This window comes from Lissotriton vulgaris, chromosome 2_1 (assembly GCF_964263255.1).
Source record: "Lissotriton vulgaris chromosome 2_1, aLisVul1.2, whole genome shotgun sequence".
Classification (NCBI taxonomy): Eukaryota; Metazoa; Chordata; class Amphibia; order Caudata; family Salamandridae; genus Lissotriton; species Lissotriton vulgaris.
This window is the reverse complement of record NC_141687.1, coordinates 1093424289-1093445969: the sequence shown is the minus strand read 5'-3', so window position 1 is coordinate 1093445969 and position 21681 is coordinate 1093424289. Positions and strand designations below refer to the sequence as shown.

The 21681-nt window shown below is 41.7% G+C and overlaps 1 protein-coding gene across 2 annotated transcripts in view; it reads left to right on the top strand.

The window, feature by feature from the left end:
* TRIM29 (tripartite motif containing 29) overlaps positions 1-21681 on the top strand; it is a 116002-nt gene that overhangs the window by 53121 nt on the left and 41200 nt on the right. Inside the window, exons 3-7 of one of the 2 annotated variants that reach the window (XM_086956783.1) lie at positions 3022-3255; positions 4848-5037; positions 6955-7044; positions 12513-12605; positions 12945-13004. In XM_086956783.1, coding sequence (XP_086812909.1) covers positions 3022-3255; positions 4848-5037; positions 6955-7044; positions 12513-12605; positions 12945-13004 — 667 coding nt within the window. The remainder of the gene's footprint in view (positions 1-3021; positions 3256-4847; positions 5038-6954; positions 7045-12512; positions 12606-12944; positions 13005-21681) is intronic. The other variant, XM_086956784.1, reaches the window with a different exon arrangement.

Below are 21681 nucleotides of genomic sequence, written 5' to 3'. Positions count from 1 at the left end.
TTGTCGCAACAATAAGGGTTCTTGGCCCCCAAGGACCCTCAGCAGCCAAAGGGAGTTCATCTCCAACCTATGTTTGTCGAACAAGGCGGTGCCTCCGATGCCGCCTCAGCAATCTGGCTGCTGAGGACTCACTTGTAACAAAAATATGTTTTTTGGGCCCCCAACAACCCTAGCAGCCGAGGAGCGGTAATCCACGAATCAGGAAACCCTGTACAGAGTGGTTGAGAAAGTGGGAGGGGCCTCAGATATGGTCCCAGCAATTCTCAGCAAGCAAGATTCTGACCTCTATTTTGCATCTTTCTGTTCATTTCTGACCTTTTATTCGCCCTCTTACTGCCTGTTTCTGACTTCAATTTTTCCTCTTTGTACTAGGTTCTGACCTTTATTCTGCCTTTTTCTGCTAGTTTCTGACATTGTTTCTTGCTGCTTATTTCTGTCCTTTATTTTGCCTCTTTTTGCTAGTTTCTGTCCTTCATTTTTCCCTCGTTGTGCTAGTTTCTGACCTGTATTCTGCCTCTTTCTGCTCGTTTCTGACCTTTATTCTGCCTTTTTCTGCTCGTTTCTGACCTCCATTCTGCCTCTTGATGCTCGTTTCTGACCTCTATTCGGCCTCTTGCTGCTTATTTCTCACCTTTACTTACCCTCTTTCTGCTCATTTCTGACCTTTATTCTGCCTCTTTCTTCTAATTTTTTACCTCTATTCTGCCTCTTGCTGCTTATTTCTGACCTCTATTCTGCCTCTTAATGCTTGTTTCTTACCGCTATTCTGCCTCTTGCTGCTCATTTCTCACCTTTCTCCTCATTGCTGACCTTTATTGTCCCTCTTTCTTCTAGTTTCCGACTTTTATTCTGCCTCTTTCTGCTCGTTTCTCACCTTTATTCTGCTTCTTCCTGCTCATTCCTCCCCTTTTATTCTGCCTCTTTCTGCTCATTTCTGACCTTTATTTCGACATTTTTCTGCTGTTCCACAGGAATGTGGGGGGAAACCTCAAGGCATATGCGGTCCTAGCTAGCCCACTGCCTTCTGCGAGAGGCCGGCATTGCTTTCACACACATGGAAGAGCTAAACATGCTGTCCTCCTGGGTATAAAAACAATTCATCTGTTTCCCTGCTCGCTTGACAGCGGGCAGGGAAACAGATGAATGCTCCGCTTCCAGCAAGCGAGAGCATTTATCCACTCGCTTGCTGAAAGCAGAGTGTTTGCTGTGGCTTGGCCTAGCTACACAAACAGCTATGTCCCGGAGGTGGGCTCCCTGGACCATAGCCAGTGCTGGCCCTGGGGGATGGCGGTCCCCAGGGCCATGCATGGCTCCAGGAGGGGGGCCACACACCCCCTCCTTTGATCTGGTACGGCTTGCCCGGGGTAGGTGGCGGTCCCAATGCCAAAGAATGGCCCCCTCCCATTTTAATAGTACACTTTGGCCCGGGAGGGTGTGTTGCCTGAGGCACAAGGAGGGGGCCACATATGCCCCCTCCGTACATTTCTTTTAAGATCGCATGCCCCCTGAAAGTGGCTCAATTGGTGGCTAATTAATAAAGAAACAAAGGAGCCTGTAATTTTTTTTTCGGCGTGGCTCCCGCCGGAATGTTTTATTTTTAAAAACTTTTTTTGCTCTGGCAGGTCCCTCTGGGACCTCCTTAAGAACCCTAGGGGGTCAGGATATTGCTACCATGCCCGCTTCTCTTCTGTTTTTATGTTTTATTTTACGATTCAGATGGCTGTAAACACTTTTGGTTTGAAGTGTTGACAGACAATCAGATTTGAGCGTGGAGACTGTAGGATCCTTGGAGTAGCCGCGTCCCTATATATACACAAATTTGGATTTTCCTTAATATTTCAAAAACTACTGAATGGATTTATGTCAATTTACAAAAAGATTGCTTTCTGTACCGACAGCTACCTTTCTGCCAAATTTAGTGTAATTCCGTTCAGCAGTTGGGCTGTCGTCATGATTAGGCGTGGGTGGAGTTTGCGGTGTTCTGTGTAGAGGAAGTCCACAAAGTGACAAAAAAAACTCAGCAGAGTTCCGCAAGTGGCGGAGTGCAGCACAAACTGCTGTTCGCTCTGATCTTCCTGCCGCTCAAGTAGAAATTCTATCATTGGCAAGCGCGAGCCAGGAAGAAACTCTGCAGCAGTACGCGGAGTGGAGTTTTCTGCACTCCGCGGAGTGCAGAAAACTCCGCGAATGGATCGGAGTTCACAGCCCAGGCCTAGTCGTGTCCAAAATCTCTATGGAAATCAACATGGGGAAAAGGCGTTTTGCCCCCCCCCCCTTTTTCTCTGCCCCCGCTTTACGGAACACCATAAAACTTTCAAGACAGCTGCTGAAGTGAGTATATATTTAGAAAATGTTGTGAGGAATCGGGAAATAGCGCCAACGTTTTTGGCAAAACAAAAAGCTCTTCCAATGGAAACTAGGTTGTAACTATAACTACCCACTGGTGACTACCAGTAGCTAAGATATATATATATATATATATATGACTCAACTTTTCCCACCTCCAGCATGAGATATATATATATATATATATATATATATATATATAGATAGATAGATAGATAGATAGATAGATAGATAGATAGATAGATAGAGTTGGAAATTTGCACGTTCCATTTGTGTTTTAGGGAAAACCAGATTCTGTCTAATCTAATAATGATTGTCCTGGGATGCATATCCAAAATAAGCAAATCCATGTCCTGCATTGAATTTAGGCTTAGTGTAGTAGATTTATGGACGTCTCGTGAGTCATTTGAAGGCCAGGAACGTGATCAAAAGGTTAGTGTATGCTTTGTACCCCATTGCTATCCTTTCCTTCTTCTCCCTTCCAATGTTCACTATGATATCATTTGAAAGAGCTAGGAAGAGCCTCTCGCATGGATCACCATCCCATAAAAAACATAATTCTAAGATTTGAAAACACTTTGCAGTACTTTCACATCTGGGTTCCACTGTATAATGGTTGTTGTGATTTCAACACTTTATTGATACAGTTTGCTCTTTGCATCTTCTCTACTTCAGAACTATACAACCAATCAGAAGTCTGCAGTGGACAACAGCTTCAAAGATCTGATGAGAGAGCTCCAGCGACAGAGGGATGAGGTCATGGCGGGCCTGGACCAAAAAGAACGGGATGCAATGGAAAACGTGGAGCATATTGTGAATGAGCTGGAGGGGAAGCGAGAACAACTCCAAATGCGGCAACATGATGGGGCAAAGCTGCTCCTCACTACTGACGCTGTGCTTTTTCTTCAGGTACTATCTAGTTTTATCTAGCTGCCTGTGCTCTGAAAGCAGCCGTTAAGAACAGCATCAGTGGCATCAAAGGGCATACATGGCCGATGCTGATTAGAGGTGCTTGCTCTCTCTCTCTCTCTCTCACACACACACTCTCATGATTAAGAGTTGGAAAGGGCCTTAAGCGCTGTCACAATGGGTCTCAAGCAATAAATGTTTGTGGAATTGTGTAATTTCTTGAATTTTCTGTAAAATTATGATCAATCATAAAACGGCTGATTGCGAGATAGGTGAAATCAGCAAAAATAGGTTGTGTCGATGCTTAAAGTTTTTATATATATGTGTGTGTGTGTGTGCGCGCGTGCGTGCATGCGTGTGTGTGTGGATAGAGAGACCGAGAGATACTTGTTTTAAAAATAAATGACTTTAAGAAAGGCAAAATAGTGAATTTCACCTCATTACTTTGGTGAAACTACACTTTCATTAACCTCTAGGTATAACATAACCATTAGTGGGGTGGGATTTTTGTAGGGTGGTCAGGCTTCCCGTATGTACTGGGACTGTCCCAGTTCTTCATCTGCTGTTCTCGCTGATTTCAGTCAATTTGTCTCATGTCCTGGTGAAATGGTGAGAGGCAGTTTTTATTGAGGCCAACTATCAGTTCAGTTCAGACAGGCTTTATTCGATGATAGTCATAAAAGCAAACAGTACATACAAATAGAGTTTAGACATAGAAATATTATTTTTTTTAAAAAGCTGTACATATATACATAAAAACCCTCAAGTTAATTTTGCAATTAAAACCCATTTCATCTAAGGAATTAAAATGAATAATAATCCAGGCCCAGCCCAAATATTTTGCCACGGCTATACAAACAGTCATATCAGTACAGGAGCGGATAATACGAACTGCCACCGACCCCCGGTCGGTACCCAATAACCTGCACATTGGGCGAAGCCATATTCTCCGGGGCTTCATGTATACTGGGCATTCAAAAAGCAGGTGACCAATGGTCTCCGGTCGGGCTAAACATGATGGACAAACAGTTTTGGCCCCAGGAGCCCAATTGCTAGTGAATGCCCCTACTGGCCAACTACCTTTCCTTCAGTAAACTTCTGAAAACTTTGCTGTTCCCTTGAATAACCTGTTATACCTCGGTTAACGACTTTGTCGCTAGCACTGGCAGGCCTTTGTTACCCATGCGCTCTATAAGTGTATATTCATTCATTCATGTGTTCCCAAGCAACATTAGTTGGCTTCTGATACCAGAAGTCAATTTTATAAGCAGGTAAGATACTAAGATTAAAACATTTCATTTTGTTTTCTTAGTACTTCATTGTCTGTGATACTATGTGAATGAGCGCTGTCGTTCTGTGCGCCTTCTATTTTTGCAAACTATCCCATTTTTTTGTTTTCTAAATCTGGTCACCCTGCGTTGTTGAGAGGCTGGCATTTTGGAAGTCTGCTATGGTGCTTAATGAGTGCACTGCAGTAGAGCATTCCAAAAGCATCAAAGACTATTGAAGTGGAAGGGAGTCTTTTCAGACCCAGTAGAAGCTATTAGTGCTAAATATGTTGTTAGATCTGTGAACCTCTTTGTATCCTACAGGAATTTCAGGTTGTGATTCGAAATGCACCTCCGATCCCGCCTCTTCCCACCTATACCGTGATCCTTGAAGGAGATAAACTCACCCAATCCATGGCCAACCTGAGGGACGACATGATAGGTGTCTGCAGGAAACACGTGGACAAAGTCCTCAAGACTGACCTCAGCAGGAACCTTATTGAGAAGAACAATCGTGAGTGTCAATAACTTACATGCATGACCCTGGCTACTTTTTTGGGAATCTTAACATTTGCATTAAGCTCCAGAATCAAGGTGTAAACATTCCTACTTGGATTATAAGCCTAACATTCCAAAATAACGTAGTGCAGCTACATTTGGAAAATTTGAGTGAACACATTGCATACTCTGACATGCACTATATGCACTGGTTAGAGTCAGAACTGCACAGTACATTTTCTTTATTCACAACTACTCTGTCTCTCTCAGAGAACCACAGTATAATACAAACCTTGTTGTTGTCCCAGAACCGGCTGCACCTTTACGTTTTGTAGGCGGATAACTGTGCTTAAGGATCATTCCATACACCTTCATGAATCTAAACCACACGATAAGTTTGTTCCGTATGTGTTCCCCAACCACACTACTCACTCTAAATTTAAGAATTTACAAAGATATATTTCTGCTAGCTTTGTAAAGATTTTTTCAAAACTTTCCAAGCTTTACAGATGTGATATTTTTTTTAATGTAAGAGCGTGTCCTGAAAATGATTTTTTATGGATAAAAACATAACAACTACTAACATACAGCAGGATAATCCAGAACTGAAAACCTTTTTTCTGAGAAAACTATTTTGCAACTACATTTTTGGGGAAACAACACTTACAACGCAACTTTTACAACGCACTACCTTTACAACGAAACTTTTACAACGCAACATCCATTACAACGCAACCATTACAACTCATGTCACTACAACGCATAGCACTACAACGCATGTCATTACAACGCAGTCATTACAACGCATACCATTATAAACGCATACCTACACTATCCAACACTTACCCTACTGTTGCACCCCCTGGAGTTAGAATAGTAATTTTTACCCCTACTCTATCCAATACTTACCCTACTGTTGCACCCCGCCTGGAGTTAGAATAGTAATTTTTACCCCTACACTATCCAATACTTACCATACATGCAATGTAATGGTATGCGTTGTAATGGTATGCGTTGTAAATGTAGTATGCGTTGTAGTGGAATGCGTTGTAAAGGTAGTTTCAAAGAATTCGTTGTAATGGCATGCGTTGTTATGGAATGCGTTGTAATGGATGTTGCGGTGTAAAAAATGCGTTGTAAAGGTATGCGTTGTAAAAGTATGCGTTGTAACGACATACATCCACTTTTTTGCAGCAAGCAGGCAACATTTTAAGAACTTCAAAAACCTTTTGTAGTCTTCACAGTGTTTGATGTTAGAATACTTAGCTTACGTTTGAAATAGAAATCACACTTTACACAACTCTACTTAAGAACACTCTATTCACACTTCTAGCTTTGGTTAACAACCTTTAGAAGTCACATTGCTCCTTCTTTGCACAGTACAAAAGTTGATTAAGTGCAGGTTGATCCAACAAGAAAAGAAACCACATAAAGAAAAAATGTAAACCTTGAATGAGTAAACGTGTCGCTAGTAAGGCTAGTTTGTGGGAGATATTTTAGCTGAGATTCAGAAATAAGGTTGCCCAACTTTGCAAGAAAAGTTTTCTGCCCACATAAACGTTTTTGGATGGCTGTTTTCTTGCAATCTTTGAGCAAATTTTCCCCACACATTTTTTTTTTCGTACAGTTTTCTGTCACATTGAGTGGCAATATGTTCCTTCCCCATGTATTATTTTAAAACTTTGCAGACTTCATAAATCTCACATATATTGCAAATGTTAAAACAACTTCTCGAAATTGTGGAGGAAAAGCAGTTTTATCTTTGCATACTATGCGAATCAAGCATAGTATACCAACGGTTGTGGAGGCAACAAACATCTCCAAGGTGTACTACCTACAGCGCTAATTTTGTGTGGGTCTGGGTTGGGCATGTCGGTCACAGTGTGATAGTTCAGTGAGAATCTGCATTTATTGTCTGTTCCCTGTTCCCTAGCGGATAATCGATACATGATGAAAGACTACTCTTCAGGTTGGAACCAACCCGATAGCTACAATCGGTTTACCTCCCTTCTGTCTGCACCAGGTACAGTACCAGTTTAAATCTATAAAATTTCACAAAGTTATTTATCAGTCATAACCATTACGGTAGAGTTGATACAAGTCTCCCGAAGATTTAATGCAATATAGGGTGCCCCTAACTGCTAGAAAGGGAAAGAAATTTCCAAACACTGACAGCTGTGTGATTTTTTTGCAGGATATATATAAGAAATAAAGATCCAGAGGCAACTAGACAGAATATTTCAAATGTAATGCATTTATTTTTTATTGCAGCTGATCATACAGATCTATTACTTAGACCAGGGATCATTCACTTGTTATGTTCTAAGTTAAGCAAAAAAGGCTCAAAAGAAATATTGAAACCTACCTAAAGGTCAACATTTACATTTTGAAAAAAAAGGCAGAAAAATATAGTTTAATTGTAAAAACGGTACCCTGGAAATTGCTTAAAAAGATCAAATGAATTAAAAAAATGTTTTGAAGTTTTAGTTAGGTTAGTAATATGTACAGTTCTCGTCAGTTCTTGGATCAATTTACAGGTAGTAGTTATGGCTGGGTGTATTATGGTTTGGGTAAGAAGAAGGAATAGAATTAGGGTTATGGATTGGACTAGAATTAGGGTTATATTTAAAGATATGGCAAGTCTGTACGTCTGAGTTATGGTGTGGCTTAGTTTTATGGAAGTGTTAAATGATGAGATTGGGTTTGGTTTAGATGTTGTGGATATAATGCGTGCTTAATGGCTTTGGATAAGTGATGTAGTTAGCATTAAGATTTTGTGTACTGGCGGATTGTAGGTACTGGAACTTTTCCAAATGAATATCTACTTTTAATAGACTGCAGACAGCTTACAAGTAACCCTGGGCGTAGTTCGTGAAGTAGCGCTACTCGTAACTACACAAAGTGCACTTCGCACTACGCGAGCTAAGCGTAGCGATACGCGAACTGCTAAGTGCGCTGTTCATGATGATTGCACAGTGCCGGATGCTTGTCTGCACTGTGCAATAATTGGAAACGGCATCTTGCACAGTGCGAGCTGTCGTTTTCTGTCTCTCAAGTTTATTTTCCATGGTTGCGATTGCCAACTTGATGTTGCTGATGGCGAATGAGGAAAAAGTCTCGCCGGGGTGTCATTTTGCTCGCTCGCTGTCGCCAACTTGACTTTGAGAACCGCGAGCAAGCAAAAAATGACGCTACGCTACATGTGTTCGCACTGTGCTACGTGCAATTCGCGTCGTGGGAAGTAGCGCAAACTACGCAAGCCTAGCGTAGTTGTCCGCCCAGGGTTACTTACAAGCCTGCTGCTGAGAGCAGTGCTGGTTGCTAAAGGGCCTTAATGACAGTTACAGACCTGATCCGCTATCTTTGGAAAAGCTCCAAGTAGAATGGCTAAAACATTGGATCAATTGAGAATAAAATGTTTTAATTGAAAAAGGGGAAAGTAGAAGGTCTACATCAGCCATTATTTGCTGTAAGCCACCCCATAAATTTGAAAGTGTGTTTGTCACTTTTCAGTTTAAAATGTTATATTTCTGAATTATTCCAGTTTATGTTTCAACCTATAATCAGTCATGTACTGTGTCATATTTGCATACTGTTGCCACTGAATACTCAAACCTCTCTACCATGCTTTAGGCAAAAGTCATGTTGACTTATACATTTTCAAAACAGGAGGAAGGTAATATCTGAGAAATTGCAAATCAAATTCAGGTTGACTGCCATGATATACACAGCTTCTCACACAGCTTGTGAATCGCAGCATGCTTATTATATTCTTTCTTCTAAATATCAACAGAACAATCTCTCCTCCACCTATCAAAAGCATTATGGACTTCATACTCCTTCAAGGAATGCCAAAGAACAGAAAGTTGGAGTGGGCAACTGATTCTCTTACTTGTAGCCCAGAAATGGTGTGAAACCTTTGCACTCACCCCAAAGTGCCCTGGATAGATAGGATTTCCTTCTAAGCTAAGGCTTTTCCTGTAAAGCTCAGCTCCTCATCCTCTCAAGCATACCACACACAAAGATCCTCAACTGTTTCTATGAGGGATTCAGATGGTCTAGACTGGAAAGAAGAGAGCTCCACATACACAGGGTCGCTCTTTTTTGTCAACCCGGGATTGCATCAAGGACTACCCCGCCATCCAACACCCGAAAAACAAAGTGGCATTGATCTACTCTGCTTATACGCAGATCTTAGACACATCTCCAAGCCCATACCAGGCACTTGATAGATTGTTACCATGATTCTGAATCTTCAAGCGTTCTCTGCAATGGACATTGAGATTTATGCTGAATTTAGGAAGGGAGTCAACCGTTCGGACAAATCTTGCACATTAGGACTTTCAATAATGTTCTAGATGACATGCAAAGCAGGTTGAAATGGTTTGTTGTCATGTTGGATTACCGCTTGTGCAATTCCCAGCAGGCAGCTAGGGTTGCCCACTCCATTTACTAATGTTGGCGCCTGCCTGGGGATACCGACAGCAGAGGACACACTCCAAGATAGCTGAATTTTTGTTATTTGGCTTTTAACAATCGGATTTAGCATGACGAGCTGATTGGTTTGGTAAAATTCATGGGTAACGCACGACTGACTTCTTGTTAGCGGTAAGCTTGAACTTTACACATGGGGTAAAGTCAACATTTTGCTTGTTGAATTTCATGGTGATTGCTAACTTTCATGATATCCCATTAACGAGTAGAATTAATTATACGTATAGGGAACAGCTACTGTTTGACACCGTGAATCTCACAGTTATCGCTAATTTTGGATACGTGCCAACACCATCAGTTGAGCATAGTTATGCGTGGATTGGTGTACCCTACAGCACTTTGTTACATCTCAGCACTGGAGTATTGAGCACTGTGCATTAAAAACTGCTGCGTTCGTTTCAGTTTCGGTAACTTTGTTACTAATATAGGTGAAGTACAATGGGCAATTGCATTCACATGTACTGGGTTCCATTCCTTTTGTGAGCTTTTTGCGGTGTTGAGGATGATTGTTGCACGGCATGTGCTGTCACTATAATGCACTGGGTTATTAAGCGTATTCACAGCAGATCTTAACATTCAGATGTAGTGGTAGTTGAAGTTCAATGCCTGTGCGTTTTTAGGAGATGTTGTTTTTGTTTAACAGTTTCTTTACTTTTCCGAAGGGGTTTGATGAAGAACCACAGGGTCCGAAATGCATTGGGCAGATAACCCGGAGCTCCTATCATAACCTAGAGGAATATTATTGAATTTGAATTTCGTGTTAAAACTTTGACAGCAGTTGAAGATCTCATTGAAAAACAACTCCATTTATAAACCATAATAAATTAACTTAAGCTCCAAATGATCAGTGAATAGTTGTTTTATGCACAGCAGGGTCAGGCATCTAAAAATCATGTGTACTACGGGACTACTTCCAGAAGAAGGAACTGCTACAATTGTTCATTCCATGTGTATTTGGACGGAACAAGTTCCACAGTCGCACAGAAGTTAAAGTCCAGTCAAATTACTTTAAACAACAATCTGAAGTGTGACAGTGGGATCATATATAGGTAAAACTCAGGTAGAGGCATTCTATTGAGGATACTGTATATAAGCATAAAATCACTGGCAAAACTTTAAATAGATGTCACTGATGACGCTTGTTTAGAGGCATGCTGTTGGTGAAATTCTTTTTTGTTTGGTATCTTAGAGGCTGAAACAAACTGTTCTGATTTTATTTGGGGTCACAAGAAAAAATGCAGTCATCATGTTTGAAAAGGAAATTAGCAGACATTTTCACACAGCTTTCTAATACTACTTCTCTGATAATCACAAGAAAGTTGCACAAATTATGATGCTGAGAGGGAATTTGGCCTGAACCATCTTTACCCTTTGACACTATATTATTGTGTAGCGAATACATCTAGATGGAAATACTGTGCAACCCAATATATAGGCATTAACGGCAAATAAAGAATATTGCAAGTGTAAAGCTGCTATCTAATTTTAAACCAAGTCAATAACTTAGAGGAATAATCACAGACACCATATCGGAATAGAAAATGTAACATTCCTATAAGTTATCTCTATACACACCTACTAACACTGATTATTTTGCTTATTTCTAATGATTTTTTTTCCAGCACATTGCAGCAGAGTTAATATCTGATTAATCATATAAATTACATTGTCCAGAAGCATCTTTGTCGATAATTCTAGCTATTTTGTGTACTAAATATTAAGTAAATTAACTTCGTTTGGTCTTGTTTGGGGAACAAAATCTCCTAACCTCATTGACAATTAAAACATTTTTTTATTGAAACAGGGGGGTCCAACGGAGGTGCAAGAGGGCTGGATCCATGCTAGTCCACAAATGAGTTCAATTTAGTATTATTGGACATAGTTTTATCTAATATTTATATCCTGAAAATCTTATATAGACCCACCCCTCCTAGACCGATATTGGACAATCCTGGTTTATACACAAACTAATCAAATGTGTGGGCAGCGGAGCAAAGGTTGGCACTATGTCTGGGAAAGTGTAATTTTGACAAAAGTCAATTTGGTCAACTTTGACCAAAATGTTTATTTATTACAAATCATCCTGATTTCACTGCAAAGGTGTGTCCTTGGAAATTGACAATAATCCTTGCAAAAAATTACCTGATTCATAATAAATTATCTGATTCTTCAAGTAAACTAAACAGTTTTTTGAAAAAATGGATTTACTTTAAACCAGTTCTTTATTTTTTTAATGAAAAAAATACAGGGAAAAAGTGATTTGGATACATAAATGCAACAAGAGAAGTCCCCTATTTTACACGGCAGTAAATTGGTCGGTTTTCTACATTTTCAAATAAGTGTGCACATTACATGTAAGGCAGCTTGAACAACAAATGTAAGAGCTTTGTTGACTAGAAGTCATTAATTAATCAATACCATTAATTAATTCAATGCTTTATGGTTGATTTCTGCTAGAGATGCACAGAGTTTTTCCTCTGATAAATATGTGACGTTTTTCTAAAAGCTTCTACAACTTTGCACATTTACGAAGTTTTCAAACCTGTAATTGAAGGTTTGCATAAAACAAACTTTGAAGAAACAAACAGTGGGAGAATGTGCAAGCAAAAACGGGGTTGCAGAAAAGTTGTTCTGCAAAAAAAAATGTCTCCAACATTGTCACCCATAGGCAGAGTTTAGTTGACAAATTTATCTTCAGTGAGTTTGGAGATTGCAAACTTCACTTGGTAAATTTAAATTTCCTTTTGTGCTAAGACTATCCTTAAATGTGGATATTTGCAAATTTTTCATCAGTCCATACCACGCCCTGCCATAACCAACTTTTCCTCTGCTTGCTATTGAAAATTAAATGTTAACAATGTTTTTAATTATTATTTTATGTTGGTAACACATTCACATCAACTGAATTATCTTAGAACATGGTTTCGGCTGATTTTCTCCATGCGCGTCACAGTTAGTATAATGAAATGAATGATTAGAACGTGTTTTCTTCATCAGGTGGTAACCGAACCTCATTCCAACCCTCAACTCCAGGTCGGACACTTACAGACAGTTCCCCACAGTCTCTAAACAGCATCTATGGGACCAAAAGTATGACTGCGACTCCTTCTTCTGAGCATGCGTTCTAGCATGATTTTCAAATTTCATTCGTACTTTGCATAGACTAGTGTGGCATGGCTTGAATCACAAAAATCTACACAATTATATTTTAATTACTTTCTTACAGTAGTTGTGTGAATTGGGATGCCCCAGGTGTGAGCTAGGTGTCCAGCATTGCTGCCCCAAAATTTGACCCCCTCTATAACTAACTTGATGGGCCCTTTCTCATGTAGTGTCTCATTCTGGGTCAGCAGTGTAGCACACCTGTTTTGCTCACTGTAAGTACATCTAGTAGGTAGTAACAGACTTTTTTTTGGCTTTTCTGTTCAGGTCGGACATTTCCAGACTCTCCGTCTGCACAGGGTCTAAGCAGCCTCTATGGGACACAAGGTAAGAAAATATATTTTTAACAAGTATTGGCACATCAAATAGGTCTGGCTCGGAAACATGTGGGGTGTGTGTATGTATATGTGTGTGTGTGTATATATATATATTGTAAATCACTAGAGAGGCGGCCCCCCTGCCAAAGGGAACAGGGCACTACTAAACAGTAGAGAAAGCAAGTTTCCCCTTGGTAGTATGTTGCAATGTCATACTCTCAAACGTCATTCACTCAGGTAATATTTTACTCTAACCAATCACCTTATTTAAAATATCACCAAGTCAGAGATCTAGCACTCAAAAGTTATTTATTTTGTTGTATAAAAAGGGCTTAACTTGCATCAAAAACATCTAGTCTCTCCTTTATAACTGGAGAAGCAGAACAAGCTTCCAAGGTGAGATTTAATGGCAGTAACACCCAACGCGTTACGCAGCTGCAGCCGCTTGTTCACGAGTACAGGAATATACGTGATCAATAAAGATATACAAAAAATAACGTCATGTGACTTAAAAAGTGAAAACATACTCTCATTTCAAGCAATGCGGAGGTATATACATAAAGTATTTCAACCTGCAGTTTAACTGATGATACAAGTTTGCACACCTTAAAAAAAAACACTGTAACAGACTTTCGCCTAATTATTCAAAAAGGATATTAAGGCACAATGAATTACATACGTATATGATCACAGTTGTTTGCACTAATTGATTTAAACACGAGTAGGGGTGCCGCTACTCATGTTTTAAACAATAAACATGCAGTGGGGAAAAAATCATAACATGTACAGATGTTGCCGCAACTACATTTCCCATGATTCATAGTTGCGTGACCAAACTAAAATGTGTGAGGATCCCGCCTATATGCGTCTGTTAGCAAGTCACTACTTGTGACCCACGTGACAGTTCTGTAGTCATTGCCTAAATAATTCTGCAACCTGACTATACCAAACTCAAAAGGTTGCAATAAAGCTCATGTGAGCAAAATTCATATTGCAACCTATTAGCACTTGGACATGAACGCGCTTCCAATGCTCAATTACAATATTAAAAATAGAGCAGATGGATGCTAAATGCAAAATAAAGCCCCAGTGGGCAAGATCTAAAGTAAATACATTCATAAATGTTCAACAAACAATAGCACATATTTTCACATAAAAATTACATTGTCTGTCCACATGGACTAAATTCAACATACTTGGATCCAGGCTTGACAATTCTTTGCCAATGGAGTACCATCCTCACACATATCATAATTCTGATATATTTCGAAATTACAAATACAGCCCCAGTGGGCAAAGTGCTGTGTTCATAACTTGACCACTTGATGAGTTACGGAATATGTTATTCTCAGTTGTATTTGGAATTTGATTTGGACACTTTATTAATATGGACATCTAACAATACGTCATCAAGTGGTCAAGTTATGAACACAGTACTTTACCCACTGGGGCTGTATTTGCCAAGTGTCCAAGTGCTAATAGGTTGCAATATGAATTTTGCTCACATGAGCTTTATTGCAACCTTTTGAGTTTGGTATAGTCAGGTTGCAGAATTATTTAGGCAATGACTACAGAACTGCCACGTGGGTCACAAGTAGTGACTTGTTAACGGACGCATATAAAAAGGATCCTCACATGTTTTAGTTTGGTCGCGCAACTATGAATCATGGGAAATGTAGTTGCGGCAACATCGGTGCATGTTATGATTTTTTTCCCCACTGCGGGTTTATTGTTTAAAACATGAGTAGCGGCACCGCAATGTTTGGATCAATTAGTGCAAACAACTGTGATCATATACGTAAGTAATTCCTTGTGGCTTAATATCCTTTTTGAATAACTAGGCGAAAGTCTGCTACGGTGTTTTTTATTTAAGGTGTGCAAACTTGTAACATCAGTTAAATTGCAGGTTGAAATACTTTATGTTAAATGTATATACCTCCGCATTGCTTGAAATGAGAGTATGTTTTCACTTTTTAAGTCACATGACGGTATTTTTCGTATATCTTTATTGATCACGTATATACCTGTACTCGTGAACAAGCGGCTGCGGCTGCGAAACGCGTTGGGTGTTACTGCCATTAAATCTCACCTTGGAAGCATTTGGACCTCAGCTTGTTGTCTCTTCGATGAACTATTGAAGTTTTTGTTGGATATATATATATATATATATATATACACACACACACACCAAAAGATCATCCTCACACAAAAACGCACTCTCTAAACAATTTCTCTTGTGGTTTATTTCATCAACAGCCGACTCAGCAGTTTACATCAGAAAATTACTCTTCAGGCCTAACGTGTTTCAGGCTCACAGCCCTTAGTCACAGGCAAGTGCGTGAAGGATCTGCAAGGATGTATCAAAGCAATGATTACCTTGCTAGCTGTATTAGTATGCTCTGCTGTCACAAAGACGGAACAACGACTTGTGGGCTTTAATGCAAAATTTTAGCAAACTCGTTAAGATGGCATTGGAAAGCCCACTGGGGCATTGACATTGTTTGGGATTTGTGTTTGAGGGAGCAAACCCACTGATTGGTTGAAACTTTTTTATGCAGGACTGTGATTACCAGTATGCTTTACTTCACTGAAGTCCCACCCAAGGGCGGAACCAGTAATCATTGCTTAGATACAGCCTTGCAGATCCATCACGTACTAGCCAGAGACCAAGGGCGGGGAGCCCGAAACACGTTAGGCCTGAAGAGTAATTTTCTGATGTAACCTGCTGAGTCTGCTGTCATTGAAATAAACCACAAGAGAACCTGTTTCGAGAGTGTGTTTTCGTTTGAGGGTGAACTTTTGATGTATGTATGTATATATAGACACACTCCCTCAGAAAGATATAGGCAAGTTAAAAAATGCTTAACCTATGGAAACATGGCCCTAACTATAACTACCTACTTGCCACCGCCAATAGGTAATATATACACACACACACATATATCACTGAAAAAACCATAGGTTTCACACCAGTTATAGTTAGGAATTAGCATTTAAAAAAACCTTTTAAATTCACTGAAAAAACCATAGGTTTCACACCAGTTATAGTTAGCTGGAAATTTTACTGACATAAAACCATTGAAATTCCCACGTTATAGTTAGTTGGACTCACTATAACTTGCGCGCCTGCAATGCACTGCTGATGATGTCACATATTACATCACTCATGACATGGTCAGTGACATCACTCATGACATCACTGATGACACCATCCTTGTGACAGAGTGACAGACCTCCTTTCACTGTAATGTAACCCTTGAAACACATATTTAAAAATAGAAACTAAAATTTATAAAAAAAATGTACATAACCATATCAGTTTCAACAACCAATTCAGTAATTCCACCATCTATATACACATCTACTCATTCACAAATAGTTCAATATACTCACTCATACATATATACTCACTCATCATATGTAGTGATACACCTATACATCCTGTTACACACCGACAGTCATCCAAAAGTTACTCACACACATACTCACACATGCAAATAAACAATTGAACATCCGTTTACTTGCATATAGAGCTATACACACACTACCACCTTACTTCTATTGAAATTTAAACATATTTATTCTCTTAAACAATCCCTTATAGAAACACATACTTATTTAAACAGGAACTCTTACAATCTCTTACTCTCACATATACTCACTTATATACATCAATATTCACATATACTAGATTAAAACATATGTAGTTACTGATAAAGACACTAGTGAGACAGTCCATTCACTCAGTAACACACACATATACACACTCATACAGTCCTGCACATATGCTGTCTTCAAAACACATACAAACAGAGAGTCAGTCAATCATGCATCTATGTGCTAAGTAATACCCCCACCAAACCATATAGACACTCATACTGATACTAAGAAAAACATCTAATATCCCATGTACATACACATGTAGCTACTCACCAACCCATGCAGCCACTTATACACAAAGTGAAACACTAATACATATATTTAAAAATTTAAACATTACTCACTAATATTTTTTTTTCAGAAAGACACACATTCACTGGATGGTGTCATGAGTGATGTCATGAGTGATGTCACTGACCATGTCATGAGTGATGTAATATGTGACGCCATGAGCAGTGCATTGCAGGCGCGCAAGTTATAGTGAGTCCAACTAACTATAACGTGGGAATTTCAATGGTTTTATGTCAGTAAAATTTCCAGCTAACTATAACTGGTGTGAAACCTATGGTTTTTTCAGTGAATTTAATAGGTTTTTTAAATGCTAATTCCTAACTATAACTGGTGTGAAACTTATGGTTTTTTCAGTGAATTTCAAAGGTGTTTTAAATGTTAATTCCTAACTATAAGTCTCAGTTTATAAGTAAGACTGTTAGCGCTCTAGTTGTTCTTTAGAACACTCTGTGACATTCTGTCATTGGGCTATATTTGGGCTACATCTGGCTGATATTTGGGCTACATTTGGTTTTTTTTTGTCTCTGGTGGCCATCTTTGGGCTACATTGGGCTACATTTGGGCTCTAACATATATATATCCCAATGTAGCCCAATATATATTTTTTCAAAGTTAATTTTCGTAAAAACCACTTGAGCATATATCTTGAGACATAGCAAAGGCACATCGGGCTACCAGTCCCGACAATTTTGCCAATTTTTTTTTTTATATTGTTTAAAAAAAAAATGTTTTGCCTTGGAGCTCTCCCGGTGCGCGCCCCGGTGAGCGCCCCGGAAAGCGTAGTTTTATGAAGCGCCCTGGGGCGCGCACCGGGGAGCGTCCCGTAAGCGCCAATATCGCGAACGAAAACATGATTGTGACGTATCGTGTAGCTGCGACCGCGTGATACGCACGGCGTAAACGCACCCGGAAGCACTCGAGCGAATACGATCGCGCAACGTAGGCGTCTGACGCGCCCCTGGGCGGGGAGCGTAGCGTAAGCGCGTCGGGTCATGTAACCTGAAAATAACACTTTTTATTGGTTCATAACAGTTTTGGTTTCATAATGATGAAGCCCCTGGTCATGTGACCCGAAAATAACACTTTTCATTGGGTCAATACATGAAAGACCCCACCTTTTTAGGTCTCGGGACCGTTAAGCTGTGAAGCAGCTTCCGGTCAGGAGAATTAATGTCTCTCAGTAGCTCAGTAGATCCTGCCTCCTTGCCCCGTCTCTTCTCCATTGGCTGGCTTCCTAAACGGAGGCCAGCCATTGGAGGAGAGATCCGTAACTCCGATGTAGCCCCGTCCTTTTCGGATTTGGGGGCGTAAGTTTTGCTGTTCTTTAGACAGTGACGTCGCCCGTCACTCAGACCAGCAAAACACACGCCCCCAAATGCGAAAATGACCATGCTTTCTCCGAGGCATTTCTGCTTTGCCTCGGAGAAAGACGGTGGTGGTTTCCAGAGCTGCTCTGAGCTGCTCTGCTCGTCCCCCCTTCCCTCCGCTTTCCTTCGTCCAGCTCTGCCCTTCCCTCCACACGCAGCTCCGTCCAGCTCTGCCCCCTCCCCCCCTCCCCTCCGCCCGCAGCCCTTCTTCGTCCCGGTCCCGCTCCCCCCCTCCCTCCGCCCGCAGCTCCTTCGTCCTGCTCTGCCCCCCTTCCCTCCGCCTGCAGCTCCTTCGTCCTGCTCTGCCCCCCCTTCCCTCCGCCTGCAGCTCCTTTGTCCTGCTCTGCCCCCCCCCTTCCCTCCGCCTGCAGCTCCTTCGTCCTGCTCTGCCCCCCTTCCCTCCGCCCGCAGCCCTTCTTCGTCCCGGTCCCGCTCCCCCCCCTCCCTCCGCCCGCAGCTCTCCTGCTACGCTCTAGCACTGTGGAGCAGTTACTCATGCTCGAAGAAATGTTTGTTAAAAGGGGACTATAACGGGGCATGCGTTGGGGGCAATATTGTTTTATGGCTGACAGATTGGGCGTATTTGAAACAACAGTTGTTTTGCTGTGGGAGACGTGAGCTTAGATGCAGAAGCGGACTCGAAATGTGCTACTATACTACACCTATACATTTGTTAAGTATGGGCTTTCTTGCAGATTTTAGTTTGGGGTGTGTTGTTTCGTGAGCAGATATGAGTGTTGGATGTGATACTTAATTGCAGGGATGAGCCTGCGGTCTGTTCCTAGAGGCACAGTTGCGACTTTAGGGTGTATTGTTTAAGTTGTAGATGTGAGCTTGGGTTTTGTTGCTTGAGATACGATGTGAGTTTCTGGTGTATTGCTTTAAGTGCAGATGTGATCTTCGGGTGTAGTGCTTGAGGTGCAGATGTGCTGCATCATTCAGTGGTGAGATTGGAATGTGCTGCTGTAGATGCATTCCGCGTGCTTTGGTTGTACTGCGTCCTCAGGCAGGTGTCATCTTGGGGTGTTTTTCTTCGATATATTACTATGGCATGTGCCGCTTCAGTGTCTGTACTCGTGAGGTTGGACAATGCTTTTATGGGGAGATTGTAGGTTGTCCCGCGCTTAATTGGGGAAGATGTGAAATAGGGACATGCTGCTTTAAGCGCAGATGTGTGCTTGAATGTGCTACTGTAAATCAGCCCTGCTCTGTATGTACAGCTTTAGACGCAAATGCGAGCTATGGTTGTGCTGTGATAAGCAGTTTCCTAGGGCAGATGCGAGATAGATATGTTTTCATTTGGGCCGATGTGACCTTTCGGCATTCTTTGGGGCACGGTTGAGTTTGAATGTTTCTTCAGGTGTTGTATGCGAATAGAATGTGCTGCTCTAGGTCCACATGTTGGCAAAGCATTGCGGCTTTAGTGAGGATGTGAAAATGGGATGCGTCGTTTAGGCAAAGATGTGCATTTGTGCTTTGCAATTTTAGATACAGACTTGAGTTTGGGACGTTTTGCTTTGGATTTGGTGCTTCAGCACGCATCAGGAGTTTTGAGTCCTCTTTGTGGCAGTTGTCAGTTTCTTCTTTTCTATTTTAGGAGTAGGTACACGAGTGTGGATTTGAATTTGTGGAAGGTATGAACTTGGGGGGCCTTTATTAATGTAATTCTTTATCTTAAACTTATATTTGAACTGAACTTGGGGGGCCTTCGTTGCAGATGTCAGCTTGGGGTGCTCTGAAGCAGAAGCGAGTGAGAGTTTGATGCATGCTACTTCGGACAGATGTGGAGTTTGGGTAAGGGTTGATGTGGAGCCGTAAGTCTGTGTCAAATGCTTGGACGTTCTGCGTTGTGCCAGTTCTGATCTTCGTATTTGCTCTTGATGTGGGACTGAGAAGACGCATTTTGTTAGGAAATTACAATCTTAAGGTTTAACTTCTGTGGGTCAGATAATGCCATTGAGGCGTGGGGAAGCCGGCTGCTCTGTCGGATCCCTCGTGCCCAGGCTGCCACGAACCAAGATCGTCTCGCTCTTGGACCTAACTTTCTAGTTGTCTGTGCTCCATCCCCGCTCGCCCCATCGGGCCCCGCCCCATTCACTGTGAGGCCCTCGGTTGGCGCCCCACATGTGATTGACGAGCCGAGCGTGTTAGCATCCTAAGCACAGCATCTGTCTGGTGTTCTCGCAGCCGGGCGCAAGGAAGGGGATTCATGAGACGGGAACGTCCCTTGCTCCGGGCCGGGTGTGAGCGGCCTTCACCGCTCCGGCGCTGTTGGTTTGTGTCCCAGCGAGTCACACAAGCCAGCTGCATTCCAGAAGCTTCTTTGGAAATGAAGAGGGGCTCCTCTTTGTTTGATTTCCAAGACGTATTTAATGAAGTACGACGCCACAGTGGGATCGCATCAGTAAAGTAGGGGGAGGGGCAAAAGGGTGTTGTACATCGATTTGGATATGTGTCATCGGGTGATATTGATATTGGGAAGGTCAGTTTCACGTTCAATAGAAAGAATTCCTGCAGAACATAAACAACATGTCTTTATATCGAGTTTTTACTTCACTGCCGCTCTTTCTAATCGCTCTAAATGGCAGATGGCAGTACTAACCAATGTAATGGTACTCATCGACCTCATAAGGCTGAAGAGCTAAGTTGGTCTTGAATTATTCAACCCCAGGACTCACAAGTACACAAGATGACAGCACAATGTAACGTTTGTAGCGGGTTAAGCTTCATTTACATACACAAAATCGTTACCCTAAATGCAGCAGGAAGTGAGGCTGACCGAAGGAGGGAGGAACAGAGAGTCCACGTTGAGGTGGAGGCAGTGCTTTAAATGGGCCGGTACTGCCAGGTACGGAGTACCGGTACTTTTCTATTTTGAGAGGGAGAGTGCCTGCACTTCTGAAGAGAGACGTAATACTTATTTGGAGAGTACCCACCCTTCTCATAACTATGCAGGCGCACAAATACTGCTTTCATTCACTGTTTATAAACTTCCGTCTTTCCAGTTCTCACCTCGGGCGAGCTGTGTGGGGCTGGACAAAGCAATGATTCCTGATTCGGGTCTGACGGGTGCAGCGGTCAGTGAGCGGGAGAGGGGATGTGAGGACAATGTGCACACACATTGCCTGCTCTGTGCCCCAGCTGTGTGCGCACATTGGTAAAAAAAAACAACCTGAGGGCCGCTTTGGGAGGAAGGCGGAGAGCGCAGCTGCTCATCGGTTTACAGAGGGGTGGGTCCCAGGGTCTGCGCCTCTCTGCAGCTAAGCTAAAGCAGAGGGGCCAACGAAGGAAGGTGCCCCCTCTCCCCCCGACAGTTCATTAGAGACGCCTGAAGTGGATGCCGGGTACTGTGCGCATTGAGCAGAAGGA